The sequence below is a fragment of the Dipodomys merriami genome, unplaced genomic scaffold (assembly GCF_024711535.1).
Source record: "Dipodomys merriami isolate MVZ:Mamm:240054 unplaced genomic scaffold, mDipMer1.0.p SCAF_5, whole genome shotgun sequence".
Taxonomy (NCBI): Eukaryota; Metazoa; Chordata; class Mammalia; order Rodentia; family Heteromyidae; genus Dipodomys; species Dipodomys merriami.
Window position 1 is genome coordinate 75,290,926 of NW_027206068.1, and position 17,049 is coordinate 75,307,974.

General features: G+C 58.4%; 1 protein-coding gene across 2 annotated transcripts; it reads left to right on the forward strand.

The window, feature by feature from the left end:
• The first annotated feature begins 752 nt into the window (after window positions 1-752).
• Slc4a2 (solute carrier family 4 member 2) lies at window positions 753-16,973 on the forward strand. 2 transcript variants are annotated; one of them, XM_069997083.1, is made up of 23 exons: window positions 753-910; window positions 3,069-3,182; window positions 4,775-4,940; window positions 5,107-5,348; window positions 5,426-5,544; window positions 7,311-7,543; window positions 7,639-7,781; window positions 9,555-9,735; window positions 10,973-11,108; window positions 11,200-11,365; window positions 11,467-11,581; window positions 11,738-11,922; window positions 12,092-12,317; window positions 12,402-12,617; window positions 12,697-12,845; window positions 12,922-13,116; window positions 14,719-14,973; window positions 15,062-15,151; window positions 15,314-15,480; window positions 15,791-16,044; window positions 16,135-16,304; window positions 16,455-16,628; window positions 16,722-16,973. In XM_069997083.1, exons 2-23 carry the CDS (start codon window positions 3,132-3,134, stop codon window positions 16,800-16,802), a joined length of 3,714 nt encoding a protein of 1,237 aa, XP_069853184.1. In that variant the 5' UTR covers window positions 753-910; window positions 3,069-3,131; the 3' UTR covers window positions 16,803-16,973. The 2 variants fall into 2 exon arrangements, with proteins under 2 accessions (XP_069853184.1, XP_069853185.1); XM_069997084.1 differs by lacking the exons at window positions 753-910; window positions 3,069-3,182 and adding an exon at window positions 3,738-3,776.
• The last annotated feature ends 76 nt before the right edge of the window (window positions 16,974-17,049 follow it).

The window sequence follows — 17,049 nt, forward strand, 5'->3', positions numbered from 1 at the left end:
GCTGTGCGCCGGGTGAAAACGCCCGAACCAGGGCTGCTGCGAACCATTGGTTAATTAACTCACTTCTACCCGAGTGTGTGTGCGTGAACCGTGCGATGATTCACCCACGTGGCAGACTAAAGGGAAAAGTGTATTCCTGACCTGAAATAATTTATAATTTAGTTGGGAAAACAAGATTACACACAAAGGTCGCGTTTAAAAGATGTGTCGGCTACGAATAGGATTGCGTTCGGTGTGGTAACAGTTCAGAGGGAGGCAGGCGGGGCTCCCCCAAGAAGTCCCCCCGCCCCGTCCACAGCAGCTCAGGACAATGGACAGCCGACCCCCAAGCCCCCCGCTTCTCCGGCCAACACCGGGACTCCTCCGTTGGCTAACTGAGGTTGGGGGCGACGCTGGAGATTCTTAAACCCGGCGTTCCTCTCTTTCAAGTCGGTCGGCTTCGAATTTCCGGGCGGCCCCGTGCCGTTGGGTCCCCAGCGTGAGGCGGACTCCTTTCCGCCCAGAGGTGCCATAATAGAGCCGAGAGACGGAGTCCCCCGGGCGCCAGAGTCCCGAGCGGGGAAGGCCGGGTGGAAGCCTCGCGGGGTCCGGCGGGGGAAACGGCGGGGACGCCGCCCCGCCGAGCTGCGGGCGCCGCGCTGGGCCTGGAAGCGCGCCCCCGCCCCCGGCTCGGGGCGCCCGCTCTCCGCCTCTCGGCTGGCCACGCCGGGGGCGCGCACGGCGCGCCGGGGGGCGCGCACGCTGGGGGCTGGCCTGCCCGCGGCGCGGGGGAAAGTTGAGTTGGGAGAAGTTGGGAGTGGTGGGGGCGCGCCCCGGAGCGGGCATCGGGAAGGCGTCGGGAGCGCGCGAGGGTGCCAGCGGACCCGCCGAGACCCCGAGACCCCCGGGGCACGAAATCCAGTGCAAGCGGGTAAGCGGATAGGTGGCGGCGGGGGGAGGGCCCGGGGCGGCGGAGGGAGGAAGGGAGGGGGAGGGAGAGGGGGAACTCGGGACTCGAGCGGGGCGGGAGTGGAAGGGGAGGAAAGGGCGGAGACTGGGTTGCGGGGAGCGAGGTGTCGGGGAGAGGGATGGGGGGGCCCGGCGGAGCGCCGCACGGGGCCGGGGTTCCCGGATCCGCTCCCGGGCGCCCCGGGAGGGGGTGGCGTCCCGGCGGGGCCGCCGCGGCTCCCGCCCTCCTTTGGGCGGGCTCCAGACCACCCTCTCCCCCGAGACTTGCCTTCAGCGCCCCTCAGCCGGCTCGGTCGGGCTTGCTCGGGCCCTCCGCCCCCATCTCCGAGCTGGGAGGCGGAGCCGGGGGGTGGCGGGTCAGGCCAGGACATGGGGTCAGGCCGAAGAGGGAGCCGCTGGGTGGGGATGGGAAACTTGTGGCCCCGGTGTTGGACCTGACTCCTGGGGACGTGGGGGGGCTGCGTGGTCTGGGTGGGGAGCTCAGTGCTGGGGGGGGGGCGCTGCCTGAAATCCAGGGTCCACCTTGCCCTCCCTCCTCCCCCCCTCCTCCTCAGGTCCGCAGCGAGAGCTGTGGAATGCACGAATTCACTTGGAAAGTGGTTAATGCCCAAGTGGGGGTCCGGGGTGCTAATCCCCTGGGCCGGGGGAGAGATGCTAATCCCCCCGGGCGGGTTGGGGCTGGCCCCGGGAATGTGCCCCCACCCGGATTATGGGCCCGGGTGCTCTGGACAGAGGCTGCTTTGTGTTCTGGGACAGCGGGGGAGGAGTGGGGGGGCGTGGGGAGGAGGAGGGGGGTGTGGACGAGTGCTGAGGACACAGCCCGAGGTGGGAAGCACCTGCGGGGTGCCGAGGCCTGCCGCCCCACACCTTCTCGGGTGGCTTCTCCCCAGGACGCCTCTCCCCCATGCTAGCCCAAGGCCTGCGAGGGGGAGGTGGGGAAAGCAGTCAGCTGAGTTGGGGTGCCTGCCAGGAACACGTCACTCAGGCTCAGCCTGGGTTGACACCCCCCCCACATTATTCTTTGACCCTATGCCGACCTACCTGTCTTATCCCTAAATAGCTTCAAGTCGAACAACCCCAACCCCCAACATAGAAGGAACGTCCTGTTAATACCTTCAGAGACCCTGCTGGCTGTACTGCCACTAGGAATGGGTACCCCGATTGGCCCTGGTTTGGGCTTCCTCCCTACGGCCCTTCTAACTGCTCCAATACCCCACCCCCAATCTCGTCCCCTTGTGTGTGTCCCCTACAGTCACCGTCAGGAGGAAGGCAGCCCTGCCACTCATAGTTTCCTGGCCCGGCTGGGGGGGGATGGGGGGGATGGGGACTGCTTCTCAGGATTTCTGTGCCCACCCCCTCCAAGCCATCACATGCCCCTCCCCCACTATAAAGCTCGGTCCAGCCTGAGCCCACTCCTAGCCTTTCCTCCGTCCTACTGAATAAGTAGACCTAGACTTTTGCCCTTCTCCTGCGGAGCGGGCTTCTGTTGTGCCTGGGGGGCTGAGGAGGGCCACCTCCCTACCCACCTACCTTGGGGAAGGGGCATCCCCTCCCAACTAGCCAGCTTCTTGTTTGGCCTCTTGGGTTCTCCAGAGTTCTTTCCTGCACTTTCTGTCTGTCTAGGCATCTGGCCTCCTTCTCCACCCCTTTGCTCGGCAGGGTGTCTCCCTCTCCACCACACCCCTCTCTGGTCTCAGGCCCACCTCCCGTCCCCCACAGCTGGGTTCCTGTTTCTGCCTGGCCCTTTACTCCCGTTCTTTCTTGGTTCCTTATCTCTCCCTCCCTCATCTCTGTTGCTTTCTCTCCTGGGCTGGGTCTTGACTCCTTCCTCCCTCATTTTTCTTGCAGCCTCTCCCCATTCCTCTGTCTCCTTCTCTCTGCTCTGTCTCTGGGCTCCTGGTGGCCCCCCTCACCTCAGTCTTCCTTTCTTTTCCCTCTGCTCTTGTCCATTCTGCCTAGAAATCTCTCTCCCCTCTTCTCTGGCCACCTCTAAGGGCCACTCTGAGGCCCTTCCAGTCCAGGCACTGTCCCGAGCAGCGAGTAGGCAGTGGCTGGGGGCTCCATTTCTCCTGGGGCCCTGTGCCCTGCCTACATGGAGACCCGGCCTCTCCCCCACCCAGGTTATGCCTCCGCCTTGTTGCCCTGAAAGCCGAAGTGACAGCGAAAAGGGCTAAGATTTGGCCATGAGCAGCGCCCCCAGGCGCCCCGCCTCGGGCGGGGATTCCTTGCACATGGTGAGTACTGTGGTCACCGGCCTGCAGCTGGACCGGGTGCAGGATGGGCGTTCAGAAGCTGGGAAAAGAGGCTGTGGCAGATTGGAGGGGAGATGCCACTCTGCACCCTGACCTTACGGGAGTGGGAAAGTGCTGGACTAGGTTAAGTGGGGGACAGGTGGCTTTGGTTTTCTGGGAGGGAGTTCAGGCGGTTTCCTGATGCTCTGCGTGGTAGTTTAGCTTCAGATGGACAGGAATTTTGGGTCTCATGCGGTGACCCCCCTCTGACCGGCTGTGAGGTGTTGCGGTCTGTTGCTGGGAGATGGTTACAGTGCACCACAGTTCTGGGCAGAGCTTGCTGGCTGTCTGGCACCGCCCAGGCCCCGCCCCTGACCCCGGGTGCCACCTAGGCCCGCCCCCCACGTGGCCACCTCCCTGCTTGGTCCCCTCCTGATTTTCCTAAGAAGTCTAATGATTAACCCCGGGGCCACAATCAGTCCCGTATTGGTCACTCCGGCCCAGCCTGGCATGTGACTGGGAAGGGGCCTGGCAGGTGCCCTCCTCCTGTCTCCCAGGTTCACCTCTGCCGCCATGGACTTCCTCCTGCGGCCTCAGGTGCGAGGGGTCCTTGACCCACCATTACCCTGCCCCCCCCCCCACTTGCTTCCGCCCTTGCTTCCTCTTGCCTGGCTGCTTCTGGTGGGAATGGGGCCGGTTGCTTGGGGAAGCCTGCTGGAGCTGCGGGGCTGGGCTGGGCAGGAGATGTCCCAGACTGAAGACTTCGTGCATCCTCTGCTGACCCAGGGCCTGCCAACTCCAGCTGCTTTGTGTGCGCCCCCACCCCTGCCCATCTCCGTCTCCCTAAGACCCACCCTTCTCCTCTGCTTCTTGGCTTTAGTGGCTGGCACTGTGGGGAGGGGACTGCATACCCCGCCCTTGGAGGTCCTGATGCCCTTCAGCTCCCGAAGCTCTTGAGCAAATATTTGTGGGCAGCGGGGAGCTGAGACCGGCGGGGGGGTTGGGGGGCTGGACCAGGACTGCTAGGTAGCAGCCCGCCTCGCCTCACCAGGCTCAGGCTGAGCCGCCGTGGGGCGTGCTGCAGTGCCTGCCTTGCTCTGGCCCTGCTGGTGCTGTCTGCTGTTGCACTCCTGCAGGATGACTCAGGTGGGGGGAGTGGGGGTGGGGAGAGGGGCGGGGCCAGATGGCTGATGAGCCAAGTGGGACCAGCAGAGGGGGTGCTTGCTGAAGTAATGAGGGGGGCTCTCTCCTAGCGAAGCAAGCACATACTTTCATGGCCACAGAGGGCTGGATTTGATCGATCCAACTTTGTACAGCAGCTAGCTTGGGTGCCTCCAGAAGTTACTCAGGGGGCTCAGCAGTTGTCCTGAAGCTGGAAGGAGTTTCTTCACTTCCCCCCACTTACACGGCGCAGTCCACACACAACAGTGTCCCGGCTGCTGTGGGGAAGGGGGACGGGGTCCTGGCATTGAAGGGAAAGGCGCTGGGCTTGCTCGGTCCCTGCAGCAGCTGCCTGGGGAACACTGATCGGTGGCACTGGGCAGGCTGGGACCCTGAGGTGTCATTCCCAGTGATGCCCTCTGTTGTCTTCACAGCCAGAACCAGAGAGCGTGGGCCCTGGGACACCAGGCTTCCCCCAGCAGGAGGAAGACGATCTTCACCGCACCCTGGGCGTAGAGCGGTTTGAGGAGATCCTCCAGGAGGCGGGCTCCCGCGGAGGAGATGAGCCAGGCCGCAGCTATGGGGAGGAAGACTTCGAGTGTGAGGAGGCAGTCAGGGGACCGGGAGGAGGAGGAGGAGGCTGGGGCTCAGTCGGACCTCCTTGCAGCAAGGGGGCTGGGTCCCAGTAGAAAGGGCTGCCATTAGCCACCAAGATGGCCGAGGAGGGAGCCCGTGCCAGCCAGCAGCCAAGCTCTCTTCCCCACAGACCACCGCCAGTCCTCTCACCACATCCACCACCCGCTGTCCACTCATCTGCCTCCGGATGCACGCCGCCGCAAGGCCCCTCAAGGCCCAGGACGGAAGCCTCGAAGGCGTCCTGGGGCCTCTCCCACTGGGGAGACCCCCACCATCGAGGAGGGGGAGGAAGATGAGGATGAAGCCAGCGAGGCTGAGGGGGCCCGGGCACTCACACAGCCGTCCCCTGCCTCCACGCCCTCTTCTGTGCAGGTGAGTGGGGCCTGGGCTCTTGGTGCGTGTTCAGAGAGCCCCTGGTCTGGCCTCACCTTTCCTCATGGCTGTTCTAGTTCTTTCTACAAGAGGATGAAAGTGCTGACCGAAAGGCAGAGAGGACCAGTCCATCTCCCCCTATGCAACTTCCTCCTCAGGAAGCAGCTCACCGAGCCACCAAAGGAGCTCAGCCTGGGTAAGTGCCCCTTTGTTGACAGTGTCCCAAGAAGACACATCTTTTTTTTCTCTTTCTTTTTTTTGTGGGTCATGGGGCTTGAACTCGGGGCCTGAGTGCTATCCCTCAGCTCTTCACCTCAGAGCCTGTGCTCTATCACTGAGCTACAGCACCACTTCCAGTTTTCGGGTAGTTTATTGGAGATAAAGCGTTTCACAGCCTTTCCTGCCCAGCTGGCTTTGAACCGTGATCCTCAGATCTCAGCTTCCTGAGTTGCTAAGATTACAGGCGTGAGCCACTAGAGCCCGGCTAAGACACATCTTGTAGAAGGAGACCATGCAGGAGAAAGCAAAGTTCGGGCGTCACTAGGCTGAGTTTTAGATCCTCGCCACCTCCCAATATCTCTCTTGGAAGGTGATAGCATGAGACCGCTCTCATTGGCAGGGATTACAGGATGGTTTAGAAGTCTAAGCTGCCCCCCACTTGGCTGTTATTCCCCGCCCTCCCCCCCCATCCCTGCTCAGGCTCTAGCTGGGCACTAGGTTGACCTCCCAGCACCTGCTGAGCCCCAGAGCTCCAGAGGGGAACTCTTGTTCTTGGGGACTTGCCAGTCCACCCAATTGGAAACTAAATGTCATCACGTGAAATGGAGCAGGGACGTCATCATGGCATCCAGAGGCCCATCTTAGGCTCAGCATCAGTCTCAGGAGGGTTCTTTGCTTCTTATGTTTTTGGTGCTGATACTGGGGCTTGAACTCAGGATCTGGGTGTTGTCCCTTAGCTTTTTCGCTCAAGCTGGCATTCTACCACTTGAGCCACACCTCCACTTTCAGCTTTTTGCTGGTTAATTGGATATTAGTCTCATGGACTTTTCCACCTGGGCTGGATGTTTGAATCGTGATCTTCAGGTCTTGGTCTCTTGAGTAGTTAGGATTAAAGGCATGAGCCACTGGTGCCTGGCAAAGTACCAGGATGCGATGGGAGTTTAGGGGCACTAGCCAGAGAAGGCTTCCTGGAGGAAATAACTTTGCACACGTTCTCAAGGTCATGACTATCACAGACCTGTTGTTTTCTGGGTGCCAGGCAGAGTGAAGAGCTTTGGGAGGTGAAGGGCACGGTGCCCCTTAGAGGAGTGAGTGCACAGGCTCACTATGAGCCAGGATGGCAAGGAAGCTGGCAGCGGCAGGAACTTCAGGGAAAACCTGGCACCGGGGAGAAGAAGGGAGAGGTGGGCAAGGCTGTAGAGCCAGGCACAGTGGTATGGTGGGCCAGGGAGACCTGGAGGGGACTTGGGCCCCAGCCATGTTTGCCTGCTGGTATTGGGAGGGAGGACAATAGGATGGTGGTGACAAATGGAGAGAGGCAGGAGCTGGTGTCTGCGGAAGGCAGCACACAGACCTTCCTCACAAGTTTGGGTTCACAGCTTGTCTCCACATACTTCAGCTCTGTGATCACAAGTCCGGGACCATGTTCATGGCTTGAGTCCTGCAGTTAGGGGTGGGAAGGGTCAGAGGAGCACAGGAAGGAGTGCTGCGCTGCCAAAATGTCACCTTTCGAAGCAGCATGGGGCTTTGTGTGCACATGGAACCTTCCATGATGGTTGGGGCTGCCCAGCTAGGAAAGGGCCAGAGCGGGGCTTCCAGTGCGGCTAGTCTGCTCCTGGAAGCCCTCTTCTTCCCACATCTCCATCTCCAAGGATGGCAGCGAGGAGGAGTGGAGCGTCTGTGCCTCCCTCCTGCATGGGGGGGAAGGCCAGCTTTCCCAGCTCCCCGCTTCTCCCTGTGCAGCGCTCTGATGGAGGAAGTGGCAGCGGTGGCCGGTGGCACAGCCGGGGGTGACGACGGAGGCGCCTCGGGCCGCCCCCTGACCAAAGCCCAGCCTGGCCATCGCAGCTACAATCTTCAGGAGAGAAGACGCATCGGGAGCATGACGGGAGCGGAGCAAGCGCTGCTGCCCCGGGTGCCCACAGATGAGAGCGAAGCCCAGACGCTGGCCACGGCTGACCTTGACCTCATGAAGAGTGAGTGCTGGTGGGGCCTGGGCCAGGTCCACTGCTGGCGGGAAAGGGAGTGAGAAGAAGGGAGAGCCTAACCCTGACTCCTTACTGGTCCTCAGGTCACCGGTTTGAGGATGTGCCTGGGGTGAGGCGACACTTGGTACGGAAGAATGCCAAAGGGTCTGGGCAGAGTGCCCGGGAAGGGCGAGAGCCTGGCCCCACGCCTCGGGCCCGGCCCCGGGCCCCCCACAAACCCCACGAGGTATGAGTCTTTGCTTCATGCTTCATTCCCTTGTCCCTCGGGATCTTCCCTTCTGCTCCCTAGCAGACCAGCCGTGAGCTGGAGCCCTATGGCTGCCCCTGGGCTGGGGTCCACTCCAGAAGAAGGAGCAGAAGCTGGGGTCCTCACGGCAGACATTGATTTGCATATTGAGATGCTGCCGGCTCAGGGGGAAGGCCGCTCGTGGCAGTGGCAGCGAGGCGTCTGAGGAGGAGGTGCTTTCCCCTGGCCCCATCCAAGGACAGGGCTGGACAAGGCCGGCGGGCAGTGCTGCACTTGATTTTGAAAACCGAGTCACCTCTGTGCTCATTTGACCCTCCCAGAAACCTGTGAAGGAGACAGCACAGGTGTTGTCAGCCATAAACTGGGGTCTGTGATTTCCCCAAGGTCACCTAGTTACTCAGTGACCCTGCCCATCCTAGACTGTGGGCCTCTGCTCCTGAACTCTGACTTAGTAATTTGTCCAAGCTGTTTATTGAGGTATAATAGCCCTGTAGTAAACTGCTCCTGTGCGGAGTGTGCAGCTCGGGGAGTGCTGCACCCACGGCGTCTGGGTTGCCCCTGCCCAGCCGGAGACTGTTCCCACCCTTGGCACGTCTCTCCCTGCCCCCGCCCTGGCAGTGGCCCGCAGAGGTGACCGTGCTCTGTCGTTTGCAGTTAGTTTTGCCAGTCCTGAATACATGTTAAAAGAATCGTGCAAGCCAGGTGCTAGTGGCTCACACCTGAAAATCCTAGCTACTCAGGAGGCTGAGATCTAAGGAACATGGTTCAAAGCCAGCGTGGGCAGCAAAGTCCATGAGCCTTTTTTTTTTTTTTTTGTCGGTTGTGGGGCTTGAACTCAGGGCCTGGGTACTGAACCTCTTTGTGCTCAAGGCTAGTACTCTACCACTTGAGCCACAGCACCACTTCTGGCTTTTTCTGCTTATGTGGTTCATGCAAGGCAAGCCCTCTACCACTGAGCCACCTTTCCAGCCCCAGCCACTTCCAGTTTTTGAGTGGTCAATTGGAGATAAGAGCCTCACAGGATCTTTTCTGCTCTGGCTAGCTTTGAACCACGATCCTCAGATCTTAGCCTCCTGAGTAACTAGGATTACAGGCATGAGCCCAGGCGCCCTGGCTTTATCAAACTTTTGTCTCCAATAAACTACTCAGAAAAAACTGGCACTGTGGCTCAACTGGTAGAGCACTAGCCTTGAGCACAGAAATGATCAGGAATAGACCCCAGGCCCTGAGTTCAAACCAGGACTGGCAAAAAGGAAGAATCATGCAGAAGCCCGTTTTGTGCAGTGCTGGATTCTACGGCCCAAAGATGTTTACATGTTCTTTTTTTTTTTTTTTGGTGCTGGTACCAGGGCTTGAACTGAGTGCCTTACACTCTTGCTTGGCTTTTTTGCTCAAGGCTGATGCCTCTGCTACTTGGGTTATACCGCCATTCTGTCTTTCTGCTGGTTCATTGGAGATAAGAGTCTCAAGGACTTTTCTGCCTGGGCTGGCTTTGAACCACCGTCCTTAGATCTGAGCCTCCTCAGTAGCTAGGATTACACACTGGCTTAGGTTCTCTTTAACATGCCCAACAGCCTGTGGAGATGGGCAGCATTATTGCCATTTATAGACAAGGGAAATCCAGTGTCATACTGGGTAGTCACGAGTGGCTGGTGTACCATCTACCCTACCCCCACCTCAAGATCACTTGTTCCTCATGACGCCGCTTCTCCCAGGCCTGTGTCCTATGGTGCCTTCTCTTCTCACTTTAAGGTGTTTGTGGAGCTGAATGAGTTGCTGCTGGATAAAAACCAGGAGCCTCAGTGGCGGGAGACAGCCCGCTGGATCAAATTTGAGGAGGATGTGGAGGAAGAAACTGAGCGCTGGGGGAAGCCTCATGTGGCCTCGCTGTCCTTCCGCAGCCTTCTGGAGCTTCGTAGGACCCTGGCCCATGGTACCCGCCCGCCTCCCTGCTCTTAGGCCTCTTGGCTCAAGCTGTTGTTTTCTCTGTCTTTCCCCCCTCCCCCTTTTTCCCTTCCCCCCTCCCCCCTCTCCCTCCTCCTCTCCCTCTTACTGTTGATTTGGCCATAATGATGATTTTGTCTTTTCTCTACGGGGGCCTTGTACTTGCTAGGCAGGTACACTACTACAACTTGAGCTATGTCCCCCCAGACTCTACTGGCGTTTATGTTTGTGCCTTACACTTGCTAGGTAGGTGCTCTGCCTTTTGAGCCATACCTCCAGCCCTCAAAGCTTCTGTGTTTTAAGTGATAAAAGTAAGGTTGTTTTTTTTTTTAAACCATTTCAATAGAAATCTTCCTGGAATTCCTGGCATGCCTTGCTAGCATCTTAGAAGATCTAGGATGTGGTCTAACCTGTAGGACTGTATAAATTTCACTAAACCACCACAGACGCAGGGCTCCAGAGCCACGTGACCTCTTATTCCCTCCTTCCTGTTGAGAAATCACTCTCAGTTCTTTGAAGACTTGTTTCTAAGCAGCTGAAGACTGAGAAGTCTGCTGTTAGAATGGTTTCCAAAGTCAGAGTAAGTAGACTCTGAGGGAGGCTGTAGAGCTTGGGTCAAGTGCCAGAGTGCAGGCTTTATCATTAGGCTTTGTGATCCATTCTGTCTGCTCTCAGCCCTTTGATTCTATTTCTTCTTTAGTTCTTCGTCCCTGAAAGTTGACCTTGCCAGATAAATAGCCTGGTAGCTTTTGAAAGCACTTTCATTTCTATATGAGGCAGCAGGAGAAGTCTATGATCAGCACTGGGCTTGCTGCAACAGATGACCAGAAGCCTGTGCTGGAGGTGATGGCTTTAGGCAGCTGAGGGCTGTCATGTGGACAGGGCAGATGTCAGCTGTGTGAGTTCCAGAGGGAGAGCTAGGACTCTTGGGGACCATCAGAGTGGCAGCTAAGAGGAAGAGCTTTCTCACAGCAAAGGGCTTAGCAGGAGTGGGCACCCTGGTCATGATGGGGTGGGGATGAATAGATCTGAGAGAAGCAATGATCTCGGCATCAGAGGCAAAGCTGAGACTCAAGCCCTGGACCTCAGTTTCTAAGTCAGTGTCCTGACACCTGGACCACAGACGCCTGGCTGCCCCCACCTGCCCTCCCTCCCCCTCTCCTTCTCTCCTTCAGCGGTGTTTCTTGCCCTGGGGTGAGGAATGGCCCCTGCCGTCTCAATTGCAGGGGCTGTACTCTTGGACCTGGATCAGCAGACCTTGCCTGGGGTAGCCCACCAGGTGGTGGAGCAGATGGTCATCTCTGACCAGATCAAGGCTGAGGACAGAGCCAATGTGCTGCGCGCCCTTCTTCTGAAGCACAGGTGTGGCCCTGTGGGAACGCCGCTGCATCCCGCCCACCTCCCTCCAGCCCTGCGCTGCCCCTCCTCACCTCACCGTCCTCTGCCCTTCCAGCCACCCAAGTGATGAGAAGGACTTCTCCTTCCCTCGCAACATCTCCGCTGGCTCCCTCGGCTCCCTGCTAGGACATCATCACGCCCAGGGCGCGGAGAGTGACCCCCACGTCACCGAGCCGCTCATTGGTGGAATTCCAGAGACGCGGCTGGAGGTGGAGCGTGAGGTGAGGGAGGAGCAGGTCTGCCCGGGGCTGGCAGCGGGGCTGTAGAGTAAGCCTGGGCGTCAGGGGCGGCTGAGCTCCATCCTGTGCCCCTCCCATCCCAGCGTGAGCTGCCACCTTCAGCCCCACCAGCTGGCATCACCCGCTCCAAGTCCAAGCACGAGCTGAAGCTGCTAGAGAAGATCCCTGAGAATGCCGAAGCCACAGTGGTCCTTGTGGGTACGTGGGCCAGGTGTGCGTGCGTGCGTGCGTGCGTGCGTGCGTGTGTGTGTGTGTGTGTGTGTGTTTCGGGGACAGGTCTCGGTAGCCACCCAGGGGTAGGAGCTGGAAGGACCCTGCTGCTTGTTCTTGCCCATGATGCCCCCACCCCTCTAGGCTGTGTGGAGTTCCTCTCACATCCCACCATGGCCTTTGTGCGCCTGCGGGAGGCTGTGGAGCTGGACGCGGTGCTGGAGGTCCCTGTGCCCGTGCGCTTCCTCTTCCTGCTCCTGGGTCCCAGCAGCGCCAACATGGACTACCACGAGATTGGCCGATCCATCTCCACCCTCATGTCTGACAAGGTCAGCCCTGTCCTCATCCTCTGGCCCTTCTCCCCGGAGCCAGCATCCCTCGATCAACCTGGCTCCACACAACCCTGTTGCTGCTGCTGATCTTGCCAGCCCTGGCCCTGGGCTCTTGTTCCCCCCCCCCCCTTCTATGCCCTTCCCTGATCCCCAACTGTGTTGGCAGCAATTCCATGAGGCGGCCTACCTGGCAGATGAGCGGGATGACTTGCTGACGGCCATCAATGCCTTCCTGGACTGTAGCGTGGTGCTGCCGCCTTCGGAGGTGCAGGGTGAGGAGTTGCTGCGTTCCGTGGCCCACTTCCAACGCCAGATGCTCAAGAAGCGAGAGGAGCAGGGCCGGCTGCTGCCCCCCGGCGCTGGGTTGGAGCCCAAGTCTGCGCAAGATAAGGGTACGCCCATGTAGGCCACACCAGCGGGGGCTCCCTGGGAAGGGAGAGTCTTCACTGGCGCCCTGACGGAGGCCTGGGTTGCAGCGCTCCTGCAGATGGTAGAGGCGGCAGGTGCAGTTGAAGACGATCCCCTCCGGCGGACCGGCCGGCCCTTTGGGGGGCTGATCCGGGACGTACGGCGCCGCTACCCCCACTACCTGAGTGACTTCCGCGATGCGCTTGACCCTCAGTGCTTGGCAGCGGTCATCTTCATCTACTTCGCGGCCCTGTCGCCTGCCATCACCTTTGGGGGATTGCTTGGTAAGCAGAGTCCTTGGAGGGAGGCCGGTGCAGTGGGCAGGGCAGCAGGCGGCAGCTGAGCTTGTGCTTGTACCCTTAGGAGAGAAAACGCAGAACCTGATAGGGGTGTCAGAGCTGATCATGTCTACAGCACTCCAGGGTGTGGTCTTCTGTCTTTTGGGGGCTCAGCCGCTGCTAGTGATTGGCTTTTCTGGGCCCCTCCTGGTTTTTGAGGAGGCCTTCTTCTCGGTAAGACCCGGCCCCCTCCTGAGATACTGCTCTCAGTCCCAGATCTTGGGCCTGACAGCCAACTTTGCCTTCCCAGTTCTGTAATAGCAACCAGCTGGAGTACCTGGTGGGCCGTGTGTGGATTGGCTTCTGGCTCGTACTCCTAGCCCTGCTCATGGTGGCCCTGGAGGGTAGCTTCCTGGTCCGCTTCGTCTCCCGCTTCACTCAGGAGATTTTTGCCTTCCTCATCTCCCTCATCTTCATCTACGAGACCTTCTACAAGCTGATCAAGGTAGGCAGGCCCAGCTGGGCGAAGGCCTTTGAGCAGCAGGGAGCCCAGAACATCTTGGCTTTTCTATCTAGACAGGAGGCCAGGCTTATCTTAGTGTCCCTTGGGCCTGTAGTCCCATGGAGCCCTCAAGCTAGCTAGAGCTCGGTCTCCTTCCTCCTAACCTGTTGCCAACACATATTCATGGTTCACATCCTTCTTTCAAAAAGGAATACCAAGCTGGGCACTGGGGGCTCACACCTGTCATCCTAGCGACTCAGGAGGCTGAGATCTGAGGATCGTGGTTCAAAGCCAGCCTGGGCAAGGAAAGTCCGTGACATTCTTATCTCCAATTAACCACCAGAAAACTGGAAGTGGTGCTGTAGCTCAAGTGATAGAGTACTCGCCTTGAGCTGAAGAGCTCAGGGACAGCGCCCAGGCCCAGAGTTCAAGCCCCACAACTGACCAAAAAAACCCAAAAACCTAATACCAAGGGTTACATTCAATTTTGTTAAAATGTCAAATTTGTGAGAGTATGGGAAGGGAATGGCCCACAGGTAAGAAACACAGTCACAGCCTGGGTATCAGACATAAAGGACAGTGGCCGGAGGTGTCTTCTCCCAGTTCCCGCAGCTCCTCTGGGCCTGGCTCACACTACACCCAGTGGTCTTCCTCCCTCCCAGCCTGCCCCTGGGCCTTCCCTTAGTCCATGAGGCCTTGTGTTCACAGCTGACCTTCTGGATCATTTTTTCTTTTGTCTGTGAGTGTTCATGTGCCAGTAGTACTTGGAGCCTCATGATCTCCATTTTTTCACTCAAGACTGCCAGGACTGGGAAGGTGGCTTAGTGGTAGAGTGCTTACCTCACATGCATGAGGCCCTGGGTTTGATTTCTCAGCACCACATAAGCAGAAAAAGCCAGAAGTGGCGCTGTGGCTCAATGGTAGAGCGCTAACCTTGAGCACAAAGAGGCTCAGAGACAGCACCCAGGCCCGGAATTCAAGCCCCATAACCAACTACAACAAAAAAGACTACTCTGCCACTTGAGTCACCCCTCCACTTCTGGCTTTCTGCTGGTTAATTGGAGCTGAGAGTACCATGAACTTTGCTGCCATACTGGCTTTGAACCACAATCCTCAGGTCTCAGCCTCAATAACTAGGATTACAGGCATGAGCCACCAGTGCTAATTGGATCATTTTAGTTGATTATTGAAAAGGATCAGTTGGGTCATTTTGTTAATCCAACAATACAAGTTCAAGCCAGGTATGGTAGGAGACAGAGGCAGGAACAAGGATTAGAGTGTGAGCTGGGCCAGTGAGTGCCGGCATGGGCTAAATAGTGAGACCCTATCACATTCTCTCTCTCTCTCTCTCTCTCTCTCTCTCTCTCTCTCTCTCTCTCTCACACACACACACACACACACACACAGACAGACACACACACACACACACACACACACACACACTCATGAAATAGTGAGGCCCTATCACATCTCTCACACACGTGCTCACATACGCTTCTGGAAGGCAAACTGGCCTTTTCCCTGCCAGTCCCAGCCCCCAGCATCCCGCTCAAGCTGAGCTCTCTCTCCAGTTCAGCTAATAGAGTTCTTTGTGGCCTTCTCCAGATCTTCCAGGAGCACCCCCTCCATGGCTGTTCAGTCTCCAACAGCTCAGAGGCAGATGGTGACGACAACATGACTTGGTCCAGGGCAGCATCCACACTGAGCCCGGGCAACGAGAGCTTGGCTGGACCGTCTGTACCCGGGAGACTCCGGGGCCAGCCCAACACAGCCCTGCTGTCACTGGTGCTTATGGCGGGCACCTTCTTCATTGCCTTCTTCCTTCGAAAATTCAAGAATAGCCGGTTCTTTCCAGGCCGGGTATGTGGGCTCAGGCTGGAGGCTGACAAGGAAATGAGGGGCTGTGTTTGGCAGGAGGCCCCTGAGCATGCTGTGCTTTCCCTCTCAGATCCGACGGGTGATCGGGGACTTCGGGGTACCCATCGCAATCCTCATCATGGTGCTTGTAGATTACAGTATCGAGGATACCTACACCCAGGTAAGGTGGTACACGTGGCAGTGAGGAGCTACTGCCTGGCACTGCGTTGCTTCTACCACTCTGGGTTCTGTAAGCCCCCAGCCAGGGCAGACTGGGCAGACATCAACCTCTTTCTGTGGTGGGCCCGCACATCCACCTTTGCTCCTGACCCTATTCCTGTAGAAGTTGAGTGTGCCTGACGGATTCTCAGTGACGGCTCCAGACAAGCGGGGCTGGATCATCAACCCCTTGGGGGAGAAGAGCCCCTTCCCTGTGTGGATGATGGTGGCCAGCCTGTTGCCTGCCGTCCTGGTCTTCATCCTGATCTTCATGGAGACGCAGATCACCACGTGAGCCTTCCTAGCTGATGGGTCTCGGGGCTCTGGGAGAACATGGAGAGCATCACTGTGCTGGGCAAAGGAGCCCAAGGGATTTGGGTACCAGGTTGACTCAAGTTTATTTTATAGGCAGCAGAAAATATCGTCTTTGTTGGCCAGGGCAGGGACAGCCTGGCTGGAAGGGGGTCATGCAAGATAAGAGCAAGTTTAGATCATGATAGAATTCTAGTCCCGACATGGACTGGTTGGGGCACTCCAGGAAGGTGAGAAAGGGTGTGCTGTGTGTGGCCTGGCCTCAGCCAGCACTGACTCTCCCCCTCAGGCTGATCATCTCCAAGAAGGAGCGCATGCTGCAGAAGGGCTCCGGCTTCCATCTGGACCTGCTGCTCATCGTGGCCATGGGCGGCATCTGTGCCCTCTTCGGCCTGCCTTGGTTGGCTGCAGCCACCGTCCGCTCCGTCACCCATGCCAACGCACTTACCGTCATGAGCAAAGCTGTGGCACCTGGGGACAAGCCTAAGATTCAGGAGGTCAAGGAGCAGCGGGTGACAGGGCTGCTGGTGGCTCTGCTTGTTGGTATGTTGGCCTTGTCTCCACTTTCTCCATGGGTTCTCAAGGGCCACCGAGGGAGAAGGCTGAGGCCGCTCTTCCTTCACCCCTCCCCAGGCCTTTCCATGGTCATCGGTGATCTGCTCCGACAAATCCCTCTCGCTGTGCTTTTTGGGATTTTCCTGTACATGGGAGTCACTTCCCTCAATGGGATCCAATTCTACGAGCGGCTACATCTGCTGCTCATGCCGCCCAAACACCACCCAGATGTCACCTATGTCAAAAAGGTGAGTGGCCACCCAAGAGGGTGGCCAGTCCCCCTCTGCATGCTGGACACATGGGCTCTTCTAGCCCCTCTGAAGAGGAAGGACGGCCTTTGTCCCCTGGATATGGCTAGCTCGGGGAGACACGTAGGCCCACCTCATCTCTGCCCCCAGGTTCGGACCCTGCGGATGCACCTGTTCACCGCCCTGCAGCTTCTCTGCCTGGCCCTGCTCTGGGCAGTCATGTCCACAGCTGCCTCCCTGGCCTTCCCCTTCATCCTCATCCTCACGGTGCCTCTACGAATGGTGGTGCTCACCCGCATCTTCACTGAACGGGAGATGAAATGTGTAAGGAGCCTGCCCCTCCTCTCCAGTCCCCCTTCCCATGGACGCTCCCTTCCCACGGTTCTGGAACGACCCAGTCTTCCTTTCCTCTCACAGCTGGATGCTAATGAGGCGGAGCCCGTGTTTGATGAGCGCGAGGGTGTGGACGAGTACAATGAGATGCCCATGCCTGTGTAGCTGCTGCCTGGAGGACAGCAGAGGGACTCGCAGAGGGACTGTCGGGCAGAGGGAACGGGGGCTGGTGGGATGATGTCTCTCCCTCCTCCTCCTCATTTTTATTTAAGTGATTAATAATTTAAAGTCCTCTTCTCCCCACTCCTTCAGTAAAGTGCTTCGGCCCCCCACTTAGCCCCGGCCTGTCTTCATTTGGGGGGAGGGGTGAAAAACATAGGGAACCCTACTCTGCCCCAGGAACGCGACTCAA

Bases quoted from the DNA above. Each gene is read 5' to 3' on its own strand.
- Slc4a2 (XM_069997083.1), top strand. From the start codon at position 3,132: ATGAGCAGCGCCCCCAGGCGCCCCGCCTCGGGCGGGGATTCCTTGCAC. The intron at 11,366-11,466 runs GTGAGGGAGGAG...CTCCCATCCCAG, and splicing joins GGCTGGAGGTGGAGCGTGAG to CGTGAGCTGCCACCTTCAGC. The intron at 12,318-12,401 runs GTACGCCCATGT...CCTGGGTTGCAG, and splicing joins CAAGTCTGCGCAAGATAAGG to CGCTCCTGCAGATGGTAGAG.